Below are 16,562 nucleotides of genomic sequence, written 5' to 3' on the forward strand. Positions count from 1 at the left end.
AGGAAAGCTGGTTATGCAGTAACTACTAGTGACAAGGTAATTGAATCCCAACCATTACCTGCTGGGACTTCGACTCAAAAGGCTGAAATCATTGCCTTGACCAGAGCCTTAGAACTGGTGAAAAAAAAAATATATATGGACAGATTCTAAATATGCCTTTGGAGTCATTCATGCTCCCGGAGTGATTTGGAAAAGATCGAGGGCTATTGACAGCACAAGGAAAACAGATTAAACATACTGAAGAAACACTTTGCCTGTTGGAGGCAGTACAATTACCAACCAAAGTCGCCATCATGCACCGTTGAGGGCACCTGAGAGATAACACTGACCAGGAAACAGGTAATAGATTGGCTGATTATGAGGCTAAATGGGTGGCAGAAAGAATGCAAGAAGGACAAATTTCAGTTCTAATCCTAGATAACAGAGATGAAAACTTAGAAAATAAGGAAGATATTAGATACTCCAACTCCAATTGGGAATTAATATAAGAACTTGGAGGACAGGTCCCTTCCCAGGGGTGGGCACAACTAAAAGACGGCAGAACTATTATACCTGCCAGCTCGCTCTAGGAACTTGCAACATGATAAAACCCATTGAGAACCAGACCCTTTATATAAATTCCTAATTCAGAAATGGATAGGATTTTGTATACCATGGTTCAGCAAGTGACTCAACAGTGTGAAATATGTTTAATCGAATACAATTAGGAATAATTAGGAAAGGAAATGTGCCCAGAAAGTGTTGGCAAATTTACTTTTCTGAACTCCCAAGAAAAGGGAGGTACTGATACTTGTTAGTATTCACAGACACTTTTTCTGGACGGCCAGAGGCCTTTCCTTACAGGACAAATAAGGCAGGGGAAGTGACAAAGGTTTTGTTTAATGAAATACCCAGTTTCGGGGTACCCATGATTATTTTGTCAGATAGAGGCACTCATTTTTGTGCACAATTAGTACAACAGGTTAGTGGAGCATTAGGGATTGGTTGGCAAATACACACTCCATACTGACCACAGGCTAGTGGCCAGGTGGAGAAAATGAATCATCTGATTGTTGCTGATAAAACAATATATAATGGCATTAGAAAAACAGCTGAAACAAATAGACAACTATATTTTGGGTACCAGGGCAAGAGGCTTGGATTATCTCATCCATTCCTTTAAACCTGGAGATGGGGTATATGTTAAAAATTTTTAAGGTGAGCCACTGGCAGAAAAATGGAAAAGACCTTTACATTGGAAAGTGTAAGTACCACTAAAGGACCACTAAAGCTGTGTTTAAAGTGAACCTAATAATGTTTATATTTTATATGACTGTTTTCAATATTATAAGTGTTTTTGCTTGGAGAGAAAACGTATATCTTAATATAACTCAACAACTGGTTACCATTGCTGACTTATCTTAATGTTGGATATGTATAGAACTCCCTCGAAGAAATACAAAAATTCCTGTGTTTGGAATGGCATCTTCAAATTGGACATGGTGTCCAGAGGTGTGGTTGACCCCAATAGGGAACAAGCAATGTAAATTTGGGAAATAAATAGTGTCTAGAAAAGGGACAAGAGTTGATTTGATAATATTAAATCCCAAACAGACTCCTTTTGTAGAACAAAACAATAGAGGGGAAAATGTAGGATTTAGGAATGTTACTGGAACAGGCTGCAGTTTGGATCTTGATAATCCAGGGAAAATAACTAGCAACATTACTGCATGGGTACAGGGAGAAAGCTGCAGTTCATAAATGCCTAATCGACTTGATGTTGTAGGCGCTAATCCTATTATTGAATGACCCACTGCATTTCACGGCTTTGTAACATGTTTTTTTCCTCAACTAGGAGTAAGTGAAATAGAAAAGGCCCTAGTAAACATATCTGCTTCAATAGAAATGGCATTAAACGCCACAGCAGATGCAATTCAAGCTTTACAACAAGAAACAGGAAAATTAAGACAAATAGAAATACAAAACAGACTCGCTCTAGACTTCTTACATGCTAAAGAGGGAGGAGTATGTATGGTGATAAACAGCAGCTGTTGCACCTATAGAGACCAAAGTAACAGAATATCCAAAGATTTGGAGACAATCTGGTGTCAGACAAAATTATTGTATAAAGTAACACTAGATAATACTTTTTGGTGTTTCAAAGAACTATGGGAAAAACTAAACTCTTGGTTAACCAATTTTGCGTGGCTAAAACAATTTATAGCTTTATTATTATTAATAGTTTTTATAATTTTTACTTGTCTGTTAATCCAGTGCGCTTCTTGGTATTGTAGTGATTCAAAGGACGGAGTTTCCAAGCCCCCTTGCTTGGGGGGCAAAAAAACCCCAAAAGAACATTCCTCAAGACACATACCACTATAAGACATACTAACTTAGACAGTTGCTATTTTCTAATACACAAGCTTAAACATTTGCCGCTTATCAGTAGGAAAAGTATCAATCATTATAATGCATGGAAATCAAATTAAATCCAATACCAGAGACAGGAAAATACTTTCAGAAGGTCTCAAATGGTATCTCATAAAAAGCAAAAGAATTTGCTAAATAAAAGAAAAGGGGAAACTGATAGTTGGCAAATGTTTAAGCTTGTGTATTGATCAATAGCAATTGTCTATGCTATCCTATAGCTGTATGTGCCTTAAGAGGTGTTTTTCTAAAGGGGGACCCATTGTACAAGGAACAGGCATCCCACAAGATAAGATAAGGAAGCATAGAATCCACACTGTGGCACCAGCAGAAAAGGACTGTTTTTTTCAAAGTTTGGGCTGCATTCCCCTTAAGGTTGATAAACAAACATATAAAATATAGGGGAAGAAGCTTAGTTCATTATACGATCCACACCATTAGCAAAGGCCTTGAAAACACTGGGTGCTGATAAGAAGAAGCTGGTATGCAAACATCTGCTGATAAGAAGGAGCTGGAATGTGAACATCAGCAGCATTAAGCAGAAAACTGGCTTTACCCTGCTTTGTGGTTTGAAGTATAACCAGAAAGGGACTGCACCTGCTCACAGATTAAGGTCAGAAAAAGTTCACCCAGAGGAAGAAGAGTTACTTAAATCCCTGAGACCCCAGCCCACGACCACAGGGAGGCATTGCACAGGTGCAAGCCTGAAGAGATCTTTCTAGAACTTATTATAATAGGAAGCAGGGAAAGATCGTAAATATGTAGTAGGCATTTATGAATAGGCATGTCTTTACACTATAACTATCTGCTTGTTAGACCATATGGTGTGCGAGTTAGGTGGATGACCCCCTCACACCTGCTAGCGAATAAACACATACCTACTTTATAACCCTTAATTGAGTTATAGAGTTTGATTCTGCAAAACAATGACAACATATAAACTGTGTAAGATTGGAATAAAGATTGATAACAGAACTATGTATGTCATTCTTGTTTAATTCACGCTGTGTTTGTTTAAGAACATAAAGGTCTAGCTTGCATAATGTAGTGGGGGTGGTGGTGGAACGGAACAACTACCACCAGCAGAATTTCAGTTAGCTTTTTTACTTTTATTAACAAGCATATAATATTATTTAGCAAAACACTGGATACAAGCATCACTATCATAAAATCAAAACATGAAGCAATAATCCCAGAAGGCTTCTTCAGACCAAAACTAGCCACCAGTAGTACAAAAATCACACAGGAAACAGTATAAAAAAGTAATCTCTCAAGTGAAACCAAGACAAAAATGTGATTTTACACTGGGATGGTTTCAGTATCTTTATTATGCCACATATCGAGGATAAAGACTTAGTGACTGTACTGGTTTATTGTTCTTTAACCTTAATTTAATGTTGTTGCAGAAAAAGAATAAACCACTATTGTCCAATGAAATTACTTGGATAAAAACTTTATTAAACCAATGCTTTTTAAGTTAAAAGATACAGAAATATCAGTACGTCCTTCAAAAATTAGGACTCTTATCTTGCAGACACATCTAAGCAATTTTGTCCACATGAATGATTCCACTTCTTTCAGTGGAACCATCTAGGTTAGTTATAAAGTTACCAATGTAAGAGTTTGCAGAACTGGCCTTTTAGCCCTTATCTTGCAATCTGACCTCAGCAGATCATGATTGCCTTAAAAGGTTTCCAAGAAACCTTGAGGATCCACCCAAGTGCCTCAAACAAGAACAGAGTTTTAAATTTATGTATAGGCATATCAGATTCCATTGTAAATATATGACTGTTGGCTTCCCAACAGTGCCTGTACATGATTATAGATTTTGATGAAAGCAGACATTAAAGAGTTTTTCCATGCTGATGTTATGCACCTTAATACTCTCTGCATCTTTAAAAGGGACAGAAGTTAATACTTCTTAATCATAGGTAACTGGGTCTTATGCAAAGATTCTAGTATGCATGACATTTTTTCTTGTTATTAACTTCAGGCAGAAAAACTGAAGCATAGATTATATTAACATCTCTGGTGAAATGTCCGAACTGAATCAATTACCTGAGGAAATATGGAAACTAGATTTTTCTGTAAAATTCAGCCTTATGTACTAAATACATTTCTTAAGTACTGCTGAGAAAATGCATTTATTAAGATTAATGTGTTATTGTACAGACTAGTTGTCTCTTTCCAATTATACTTAACTCAGTGGTAAGATTCATATAATTGAAAAATAGGCTAGCTGTATAGTTCCATTTGCCATCCAGTAGGAATAAAGTGAATCTCCCAAGACTAATTTTGCTGTTCTAACAACAATAGAGCCAGATAAACTTTCAAAGGCTCATAGTCTATTGAAAAAAAATAGTATCATCATAAATGTAGTCTCAGTTTTGCAGTCCCACATTCTCAGAGGTGATAGTGTTGTGTATGTATTATTGCACAACCAATAAAAATAAATATTCTCAGGTTAGATGACAGGCAAAGATACCAGACAACAATGGCAAAACCCAAGCTTGGATAGGCTGCATCTTTTGCATATTACATCCACAATTCATACTGAAGTTTCTTGCTAGATCATCCATTTTAAAATATTGCTTATGGGTAGTTCTTGCACTTAAAGATTTTGGAAGCCCATAAAACTCCAAACTTCATTCTTAGAAAAACATAAAAAAACCCCCAACAAACCACAAATGAAAATCCCAAGCAAAAAACCACTGAATGCATATATGAAAATCCCCATCTACTTTGCTTTTCAGTTTAGAAGTAGATGCTACATTTATAGTTTAAACATATGCCTTATAAATGCATGTTTCTGACCCATTGCATAAAAGAATAAGCAAAGCTCTTTAGCCATACGTACCAAAGACATAAATAAAAGCCATTCAAACCTAATATAATGGGAAGAAGCTGTAAAAACTTTTTAGTTTTATATGCCTGCAAATAAAGCTGTATCCTTGAAACAAAAAAATACTCTAATGATAAAACAGAATGCTTAATATAATAAATAATGTTTATAAAGTTAATTTTTCTAAGCTCCCAATTCTTATTTAAATTCAATATTATATATTTTCTGTGAATTAGCTTTCTTAATGAAAACTATATCTAGTGAGATTCTAAGCCTAGGATAATTTATTCTCATTGTTGCTGAAGATAACACTACAAGCTACCTATTTACTGCAATTATTTATCAGTGTAAGTGGCTGTAAAAATTACTTCACAGTAATGCTATCTTCATTAAGATCAAAATAAATTAATCTCATGACCTCATCAGGATTCAAGAAATATCTATACTGAGCCAAACTTTCAGATTTAAAAGCTAAAAAAGAGAGAGAGAAGTCAGCATTGGTCTAGCTGATATAATCTTGACATTAAATCAATTGTTTGTTAACCTTCAAAGAAGTAAAACAGAACTTTGACCCCAAGGCTTGCCTCTGACTTGAATTTAGTTGTAGTCTAGTCTTTCTATAAAGCCAGAAATCAAACAAATACTGCAGACACCATCCCATCCCTCCCTATGGGAAACAGTTTTTGTAATGAAGATATCTATTGTGACATTATGTGAACAATAGGGTTGTGGCTAGGGGAGTGTTGTTTTGTTTTTAAAAGCACTGCTGAGGTTTCATCAGGTTTACATATTACAAAAGCAGTTACAATTATGAGCAATCATCAGCTATAGGTGTTAAAACTGGCTACAGATGGGTACCTATATAAACACATTTAAATATATTGATAAAGCACCTAACAAATCTGAGTGATTCCAAAGGTAGCTACAAGCTTGAAAACATATTCTATACTACAGACTGTTAGAGCAAGATTTAGAACTGAATGGTAGAGACCTTTCTGAATTTACATGTTTGTAACTGCTAACCTCTTTCGGTTGTAGAGCTACACAGGGAAACACTAAAATTCCAATAAACTTCAACAGCACTGCATCAACATCTGATCTAGCAATTAGCTTCCATAGTATACATATACTGAGGTAGACCAATCACAAATATATTTATTAAACCCTTAGACTGCAGCTGAACAATGAATTAGGCATTTAAATGGTCTACAGGCTTGAGCTCCATGTCTATGTCAGGTACATTAGGAGTGCATGGAGGATGAGTATTTATAACCATATCTGCACTCTCTGGAGGCCTTACTAACTGGAACCAGCCCCTGATTTACACTGGGAAGTATATGATGATAGCCACATTAAGAGCTCCAGAAAGGCCTATTATGTTAACTTATGTACACATCCATATCACCTGCATTCACTATTCTGTGAAAAACTACCAGAACCAGAGACTAATTAGATCTCACCTGTCCTCTTCTGTCACTTCTATTAATACTAAACACAGACAAAAGCCAAATCATGGTTAACTGAGTCCAGAAATAGTACAGCAAAAACAGAGCAAACTTCTAATTCCACTACATGCACATTCTCTAAGCCCTGACATAAAGAAGTCCTGACTAACCCAGGTTTTCAAATGTAATCGTCTTGTATCATCATTTGCAGAGATGGCAGTACTCCACTGGCCTTACTGTGGCTCTCTTGACCATCCCCATAGCTCAGTAGACTATCTCTTTGCATTTCTTTCAGTTTTTTCACTGTTCACCATTTAGGGCCATAAATTAAAACAAGAGCCCCATTTCCAAAAAAGTGAACTTAAAGATTCCCTCTGGCAACAGCAGAACTAGGAAAAGAAGAACTGAAAAGTTCAATTAAGAAAAGCATGGGAGATGTGCAGAGCAATGTGGGTTTTGGAATACTCAAGAAGAGACAGTAGGATTTAGAATACTCGAATAAGCCTCTTATGGAATCAACCTCCTATTATCAAGCAACATTAAGCAATGACTTCTTGCAAAGTAGGGGAGCATAGCTGGATGAAGCAGGACAGCGCTAACAGGCATGCTGATTTTCCTAGCCATTGACATTTTATGAAAGAATAAAGTGTTTGATAACTGCCATTTTCAGCTGGCAGGAAAATTCAGAGTTAATTATTGGCAGCTGGAGACTGCCAATAGTACTGCTTATCTTCTTTTCAGTTACTCAAGACCCCGTGTCAGACACACTCACATCCGTGCTATATAAAATACCATGCAGTGTACAGCTTGCAGAAGTCACTTTCAACTACTACCATACTTTTATGAAGCTGACTATTTTTAAAAGCCTTTCAATCAGTGTAGTCAACACTGCAAAGCACTACTGAAGGTGGATTCTCTAAGGTGCACGCATGTCTATACACACACATACGTATATGGTATTTTGCATCTCTCAGGTCAGACAGTGCCAGTGCGCCCGTAATCTAATCTGACCTCAAAGATAAATAGTAATTGAGCTATTAATAGCTATGGTTTCATATAGAAAACAGTAAAAGAAACACAGAATTGGTTTGCAGTTAACTGAAGAATTTTTAGCTAGTGAAATGGAAACTTGTGCAACATCAACACAAGGTGCCCAACAGCCATAGTTTTAAAAGCTAAAGAAATAGTAAATACTCCATAAAGTAAGATTTTACTTTTGCAAGCCCAAATTATATGACATATTTGCTTTAAAACAGTTTTGCAAGTTCAGCACTTATGAGCATTTGTTATGATTGGATGCAATTTATGCCATGGCAAAATATTAAGGCATATTTTTAAAAACAAGTGAACTAATTTCAAATCAACATGCAAAGGGGGGATATTAAGACATTACTGAAATACAAAATAAAGAACAAACATTGTGCAAAACTAATGAAGTAATTGGATCTCCAGACTTCTAGTAAGTTTTTAAAGCAGCATAATAAATATCACCAGTCACTATAACATTAGGTATGTTCAGTGCTCTATAGAACCGCTTGATTAAAGCTGACGATTGAGCATGCTACGGAAAACAAGAACACTTTGGAAAAACATACTGAAACAAGTCGCAAAGTTTAAAGACAAAAAAAATAACTAAACGTAGTAAATTGATTTTAAAAGCACCATTTTCACTTATTTTTGTGTAACTACAAATCAATTAATCAGGCTGAGCTCCATGGAACTGTGAACTGTTTTCACTACCTGTAAAATCAGTGCTGGTAGAATCCTTTTGAATTGTGATTTATTTCATTTGTACAAAAATAAATATATAATTTTTTTTGTCCAAAAATCCATGCAGCACATCCTTAGAAATATTCAGGACAGTCTGCTATACAAGCACTACAGTCTTCCAAAATGATTCTGCTGGTTTATGTCACGTAGGAGTTAAGTGCTGCACTAAGGTGCCAGATGATAGTCTCTGCAAAAAAAAACTGTCCAGAAGGACAATAAGGTTCTCCTACAGCAAGTCCATTTTGGGTCTGTAATGTAGCAGTAGAGGTGCTTTCTGCAAGACAGAATCATCAGACAGGTTAAGGGGCAAAATCAAGATTAATTCATATGCTTTATAAATTTTTTTTTCATAAATTAAAATTTATATAGACTATTGGAGTAGCCATATTCCAGAATTTCACCAAGATACCCCACCTATGGAGACACCTCCCCAAAGAATCCTACTTCTGTCTCAGTAATCGATCATCCTAAGAGTAGCTAACTAACACTAGCCATCTAGAATAGAACCTGTTCCCAGCAGGAGCCAATTGCAGACCCTTGGGAAAGGGCATAAGAACAGGGAAAGCAAATAGCAGTAATCTCCAGAATGCTCCCCAGTCTCAAAGAAATCAGTAATTTCCTAAGCCTTATTTTAATAGTCCTCACCCAATAATTCTTCTATGAATTTACCCATTGCTTTTTTAAAGCTATGTAAACCTTTAACATCTACAACATCCTGCTGTATAGAGTTCTACAGTTCAAGCTTACATAACATAAAGAACGATCACAAAAGCCTCTTCTGCATGAGTGTATGTTGGCTCTTTACAGAATCACAGAATAACCAGGTTGGAAGAGACCCACCGGATCATCGAGTCCAACCATTCCTATCAAACACTAAACCATATCCCTCAGCACCTCATCCACCCGTGCCTTAAACACCTCCAGGGAAGGTGACTCAACCACCTCCCTGGGCAGCCTGTTAAAGTACTTTAAGTACTTACGTACATGGATGGAGCAACAGTTACCTGAAAAGAGTAGGCCAAAGAGAAGAAAAGTACATGCTAAGAATCACAAGACTATTGAGGTTGGAAGTGACTTCTGGAGGTCATCTGGTCCAACCCCCCTGCTCAAGCACAGTCACCTAGAGCCAGTTGCCCAGGACCATGTCCAGTTGGCTTTTGAATATCTCCAAGGAGAGAGACTCTACAATCTCCCTGGGCAACCCAGTGAAAAAGTGTTTCCTAGTGTTCAGACAGAACCTCCCATGTTTTAGCTTGTGCCCCTTGCCTCTTGTCCTGTCGCTAGGCATCAATGAAAAGAGCCTGGCTCTGTCCTCTTTGCACCCTCCCTTCAGGTATTTACATACATTGATGACACACATAAACACACACACACCCCCCTTCTCTTCTCCAGTCTAAACAGTCCCAGCTCTCTCAGCCTCTCCTCATAGGAGAGATGTTCCAGTCCCTTAATCATCTTTGTGGCCTTTCATTGGATGCTCTCCATTATGTTCATGTCTCTCTTGCACTGAGGAACCCAGAACTGGACACAGGACTCCAGGTATGGCCTCAACAGTGCTGAGTAGATGGGAAGGATCGCCTCCCTTGACCTGCCACCAATGCTTTGCCTCATGCATCCCAGGACACCATTAGCCTTCTTTGCTGCCAGGGCACATTGCTGACTGTTCAACCTGGCATCCACCAAGACCCCCAGGTCCTTTTCTGCCATGTTTTAGCTATTGCTGAACAGCGCTTGCATAACATCGAGGCCTTCTGTTTCTCACACTGTCCCATCAGGAAGTAGGCTGGGGTTGCACAACAAGTTGGGATGGGACTCAATAAAAGCTGTGGGAAAGAAAGAGGAGTGGGGGGATGTTTTGACCATTATGCATGAGAAAGCCCTGCTTTCCCAGAAATGGCTAAACAGCTGCCTGCCTACAGAAAGTAGTGAATGAATTCCTTATTTTGCTCTGCTTGCACACACAGCCTTGCTTTACCCATTAAATTGTCTTTATCTCAACCCACATCTTTTCTTACTTTTACCTTTCCAATTCTCTCCCCCATTCCGCTGGGAGGGAGTGAGCAAGTGTCCGTGTGGTGCCTAGCTGCCTACTGGGGTTTAACCACAATAAACAGAATTCTTCCAAGCAAGTCCCTGGATAGACCAAAGCCTGCTCTCCTGAACTCCAGGGATGTGATCCTGCCATTTACCTTGTTCCTCTCTTTCAACACAGACCCTGGGTCCCCCCTCCATCATCACAGCTGCAGATTCAAACTCTTGTATCTCTAGGGTCTTAGAGAAAATCCTATCAATCTCCTTTACATGAACTTTGATGCCATGCAGTCTGCTGACCTTCTCTCTGCAGCACCTTTACTTCACAACAGAGATTCTCCACCAACACACATCTTCTACAGACAAAGCCATCATCTCCCCCTACTTCAGCCTTAGCAAAATACCCCAGGCATTCCATGCAGCCAAAGGCCCATCGAGATACATCTGCTGGAGCTCAGTCTGAATCAAGACCTCTGATATTCCAGACATAGTTGCTCCAGTTAGTGCTGGGGACCACGCCCCAAAGCACATCATTACTGTTGCTGAGCACACATGAACCACCTTCTGCATAGTTTCTAGCAAATTCCTACACATTCTACCGTAACAAATATAACACCAGCTCACTACTTCTATTAGTACTAAGCCCAGCAGTTATATAGGCCTTTCCCTACCACCTACTAAAAGTGTGATTCCTAATCAGAAGTCAGCTCAAAGCACCCTTTGATCAAAAACACCTGACAGAGCTCATTAGCTGCTGCTAGAACTTGCTAGAATCACATCCTCCTGTGGCTATCTTTTCCCAGCAACATCAGGCACCCTGAAGTTCCTCATAGGGGTTCCTAGGAGTTCCCTGATGATCTCAGAAGTTGTTCCTGTACCCAGAAAATCTATATGATCTAAAAGCAGAGCCCAGAAACCACTGTGCAAATTGTTGCATCTGTTGGATGTTTTTGTTAGCTGCACTAAGCCAGAAGATGGAGAATGTTTTAGGAACAAATGTGGAGTTTCTCAAACATTGGCAGGGCATGATATTTGTTGTCTATTGACCACCCTTTCCTGATGGGGTAGAAGTAGTTCCAGCTCCCCTGGCAGAAATAAGGATTAATCAGGTTCCTTGAATGGTGGATGAATTATGAGAACTAGCTGCCCAAATGCACTCCCACTACTCACAACAACTGTCCATGCAGCAAAATGCAGGGGAACCTACCTGGAATCACACAGTGTGTCATGAGATATTGGGAACTAGGTTCAGGAAAAAAGGGGAAAAATTTCTTACATGGATCAAAAAATCCCAGGGACTTGTAGTAACTGTGAAGATGGGCAATAGAAAAGACGTTGCAGAGGAAATAAGGATAAGAGAAATAGGTGCAGGAAATAGTGACAATAAAGTTAGTAAATCAGAAGAAATGGACCAAAACTGTGTAAGGCTGTGGAAAGTGTTAAAGAATTCAGGAGAAAATATGTCAAAATGCATTAGGAAGAAAAAAGAGTGATACAACAGCTGAAAATAAGAGCAGTAGCAGCAGTATAACTCAGTGTTCAAGCTATGCTGCCCTACCCCCAGTTGATGAAAACCAATAATAGGGAAGTCTGCTTTGAGCCCAGGATTACCCATACAAATTGATGCCTGTGTGCTGAATACATTGGGATCCTAGAGGGGGAACCCAAATATTTTGTATGAAGTAGAGGAAAAAAAAATACAGTATTTTCCTGGACACAGGAGTACGAATCAGCTTGTCTAAAACTTTTCTGACACAGGAAACTTTTCTGACACAGGAAAACTTTCCTGGACACAGGAGCACGAATCAGCTTGTCTAAAACTTTTCTGAACTTTGTTCAACAAGAAAATATGAAGGAAGGCTCTTTCAACAGGAAGGAAGGAAAAAGCCCTAAATATTATATTATGAATCTAATAATAGGGCAGTTAGATGTTGATATCAAGTATGAGGTTGCAAATAACAGCAAAGAACCCCTTATTTTAGGAATTGACTGGATAATGTCACCTAATCACCTCATCTAATCACCTTTTAAACACCTCCAGGGATGGTGACTCAACCACCTCCCTGGGCAGCCTATTCTTGATAACCCTTTCTGTGAAGAAATTTTTCCTAATGTCCAATATAAACTTTCCCTGGCACAGCTTAAGGCAATTCTCTCTTGTCCTATCACATATCACTTGGGAGAAGAGGCCAGCACCCACCTCTCTGCAACCTCCTTTTAGGTAGTTGTAGAGAGCAATAAGGTCTCCCCTCAGCCTCCTCTTCTCCAGGCTAAATAACCCCAGCTCCCTCAGCTGATCCTCATAAGACAGTCCTCATAAGACTTGTTCTCCAGCCCCTTCACCAACTTTATCGCTCTTCTCTGGACATGCTCCAGGACTTCAATGTCTTTCTTGTAATGAGGGGTCCAGAACTGAACACAGTATTTGAGGTGCAGCCTCACCAGTGCAGGGTACAAGGGCAGAATCACTTTCCTGGTCCTGCTGGCCACGCTGTTTCTGATACAAGCCAAGATGCTATTGGCTTTCTTGACCACCTGGGCACACTGCTGGCTCATGTTCGGTTGGCTGTCAATCAACACCCCCAGGTCCCTCTCTGCCAGGCAGCTTTCCAGCCACTCTTCACCAAGCCTGTAGCACTGCACAGGGTTGTTGTGACCCAAGTGCAGGACTCTGCACTTGGCCTTGTTAAATCTCATGCCATTGGCCTCAGCCCATCAATCCAGTCTATTCAGATCCCTCTGTAGAGCCTCCCTACCTTCCAGCAGATCAACACTTCCACCCAGCTTAGTGTCATCTGCAAACTCACTAAGGGTGCATGTGACCCTCTCATCTAAGTTGTTGATAAAGATATTGAACTGGACTAGACCCAGCACTGAGCCCTGGGGAACCCCACTTGTCACTGGCCTCCAGCTGGATTTCACACCATTTACCACCACTCTCTGGGCCCGGCCATCCAACCAGTTTTCCACCCAGTAGAGTGTGCGCCTGTCCAGGCCAGAGGCTGACAGTTTCCTAAGCAGAATGCTATGAGAAACTGTGTCAAAGGCTTTACTGAAGTCCAAGAAGACTACATCCACAGCCTTTCCCTCATCCAGTAGGCGGGTCACTTTGTCATAGATGGCGATCTGGTTAGGTCATTCCTGAATATGTCATAACTGACCACAATCTCCTACTTTCTATTTCCCAATCTGAAATTAATTATTTCTTCATAGACAGATAAAGATTGACTAGCTATTCTCATTCATCATTTCTGTTTATGCATCTGAAGGTATTACATCTTTCTACCACAGTATCTTGGGAGCTTGTGTTATGTTGCATGTCCACTATGAACACTAACCCCTCTTCAAAGTTATTACTTCCAGACTGCACACACCCAAATTCTATGGATGTGAATTGTATCCTAGATGTTCAACTTGACATTTTATGATACTTACAGCCATTTTATTTGAGTGGCCATAAATCACCAGTGATAATTTATGCTCAGTATGAATCCCCTGTCATTTACTATTTAGCTATAAGTTTTGTTGTGAGGGGTTTGGGTTTTGTTTAAAGAAAATAACATTAGTAACCCAGAGATCCATTGAACTGCTTTCCCCAGCCTTGTTTATGCCTATTAAATATTGCTACAAGTGTCTTGAACTGAAGTGGTGAGCAAAGTTACTTCATCCGCCTCCTCTAATGAGTATATTCAGCCTCTCTTCCAAACTACAGAATACGAATGTACTGAATATTTGTCTCTCCTGCATTGTAACCAGTTTCACAATCTACACAGAGTAATATTTAGTTGTATCTGACTGACATGGTTGAGAAAATATGTCCCTCTCAATGGCTTCAGATTTCTTTACCTTATATATTTTTAATTACTATCAAATTGACATGTGCCATCAACTTCCTCTTTTCCTTAAGTGTCACATTTAAATTTTCTCCCATTTTCTCTCTTTTGAATTTAAAAAGATCTATTTTTAAAGATAGTTTATTAGACATTTTAAAATATTTATTTTAACCATTTTTAAGTTATTGCAGTATAGGCCTGCATGATGTATGCTTTATGAACTTTGTTCTTTAGTCATCTAATGGTTTACATGAAAATTTTGATTGAAAGCAGTTGTGTCATACCTTAAATCTCCATCTAGTAACAACTACAAACTTGAGTGTGTGGTCCTTGCCAAGAATCTCTTCATTGCATAATATATCCAGCTGATATAAAAAGAAGAAATAATTAATTCACTGAGAACTGAGACACAGAACATGGCCTTGAAACAATACACTTCAGATAAGGCCCAATAAAAAGATCAAAGAAACAGAATTCAATTCCCATGTAAAGGCAGCTTTATCCTTTGACATGCTGTGAAAATTGTTTACAGATTACCAAGCAAGTAACTTTCTACTTTGAAAATAAATTTTTAAAAGGCTATCCCCTGCTTATGCATCACTGTTTAGGGCTTTTTGGCAGACACTTTCTAGTTGTTTTTAATTTTCTGTGTCAGCTTTGAAAGATCTTAATATTGAAACAGCAAGGGTAGGGACTCATAAGCAAATGTGAGATCATGTGACCAGCCATCAACTGAATTGCAGCAGATGATCATGCATGTGATCTTAGCCTATGTGACTGCAAGGCAACATGTACTGAAAGGATAAGTCACCATGAAAGTGGCATATGCTAATGGTACTTTACCACAACCTGAGAAAGCTAAGAATGTGCATGCAGTCCACTAACATGGCTTAGCTGACAGACAACAACTCAAACTAGGATTTGCCTACATCATTCAGCCAAGTGTTCACATCCTTAGGGCCCTCCTCCTCAAAACATATTTTTTACTAGACCTGAGACCAGGTGGGATGCATCCAAGGGTGCCCACAAGAGTTTGCTGATGTCATTGCAAGGCCACACTATCATCACTGAAAGGTCACAGAGATCAGAGAAGGTACCCAACAACTGGAGATATGTTGTACCCATCTTCAAAAAGGGCAAGAAGGACTATCTAGGGAACTAAAGTCCAGTCAGCCTCACTTTGGTGAACCCTGGGAAAGTCATGAAGTGAGTCCTCTTGAAAGCCATTTCTAGGTACATAAAGGCAAAGGTAAATCCATTCTGACTATTCCAAATCACCAAGGGAAAAAAAATCACGCTTGACCAAACTGATTGCTTTCTTTAATGAAATGGCTAGATCCATGGATGAAGAGAGAACAGTGGACGTTGTCAATCTTGGCTTAAGCAAGGCTTTCAGCATCATCTTGCACAGCAAGATCCTTGTATCCAGATTGGGACATTATGATCTGGATGTGTGGATTACATGATGGATGAAGATCCAGATGGATTGTCAGGCTCAGAGGGTAGTGGTTAATGGGTTGTACTCTATACAGAGGCCACTGACATGTGGAGTATTGCAGAGGCCTATCCTGGGACCTGTGCTGTTGAATGTCTTTATCAGTGAGCTGGAGGTGGAGACAGAATCCACCCCATCAAGGTTGTGGAAGACATCAAACTAGGGGAGTACAGTTGAAACATGTCAGGGTGGGGCTGCCATTCAGGGGGACCTAGACAGGCTAGAAGGATGAGCTGACAAGAACTTCATGAAATTCAACAAGAACAATGGTAGTCATGAGACGTTACAAGCTGGGTAGCAGCTCTGATGAAAAGGACCTGAGGGTCCTGGTTGAAAGCAAGTTGAACATGAATCAGGAGTGTACTCTGGCAGTAATGAAACCTAACAGGATAATGGGGTATATCAACAGAAGCATAGCCAGTAAACTGAAGGAAGTAAATGAAACAATGTCCAAGAAGAAACCAGTAATGAGTGGTGTCACTCAAGGGTCTGTACTGAGACCAATACTATTTAATATCTTCATCAACAACATAGACGATAGGATTGAATGCACCCTCAGCAAGTTTGCAGATTACACCAAGCTGAGTGGTGCAGTTGATATGCTCGAGGGAAGGGATGGTATCCAGAGGGACCTTGACAGGCTTGAGGAGTGGGCGCATGGGAACCTCATGAAGTTCAACAAGATCAAGTGCAGGGTCCTGTACCTGAGTCAGGGCAATCCCTGGTATCAGCACAAACTG

General features: G+C 39.3%; 1 protein-coding gene across 4 annotated transcripts in view; it reads right to left on the minus strand.

The window, feature by feature from the left end:
• Positions 1–7,357: 7,357 nt before the first annotated feature.
• LOC138733857 (polycomb group RING finger protein 3-like) overlaps positions 7,358–16,562 on the minus strand; it is a 121,608-nt gene continuing 112,403 nt past the window's right edge. For 3 of the 4 annotated variants that reach the window (XM_069881361.1, XM_069881360.1, XM_069881363.1), the window contains exons 10-11: positions 14,612–14,692; positions 7,358–8,737 (exon numbers count right to left, since the gene is read on the minus strand). In XM_069881361.1, the coding sequence (XP_069737462.1) occupies positions 8,690–8,737; positions 14,612–14,692 (129 nt within the window). In that variant the 3' untranslated portion in view covers positions 7,358–8,689. Of the gene's footprint in view, positions 8,738–14,605; positions 14,693–16,562 lie in introns of those variants that run through there. The other variant, XM_069881362.1, reaches the window with a different exon arrangement.

This window comes from Phaenicophaeus curvirostris (assembly GCF_032191515.1).
Source record: "Phaenicophaeus curvirostris isolate KB17595 chromosome Z unlocalized genomic scaffold, BPBGC_Pcur_1.0 scaffold_52, whole genome shotgun sequence".
Taxonomy (NCBI): domain Eukaryota; kingdom Metazoa; phylum Chordata; class Aves; order Cuculiformes; family Cuculidae; genus Phaenicophaeus; species Phaenicophaeus curvirostris.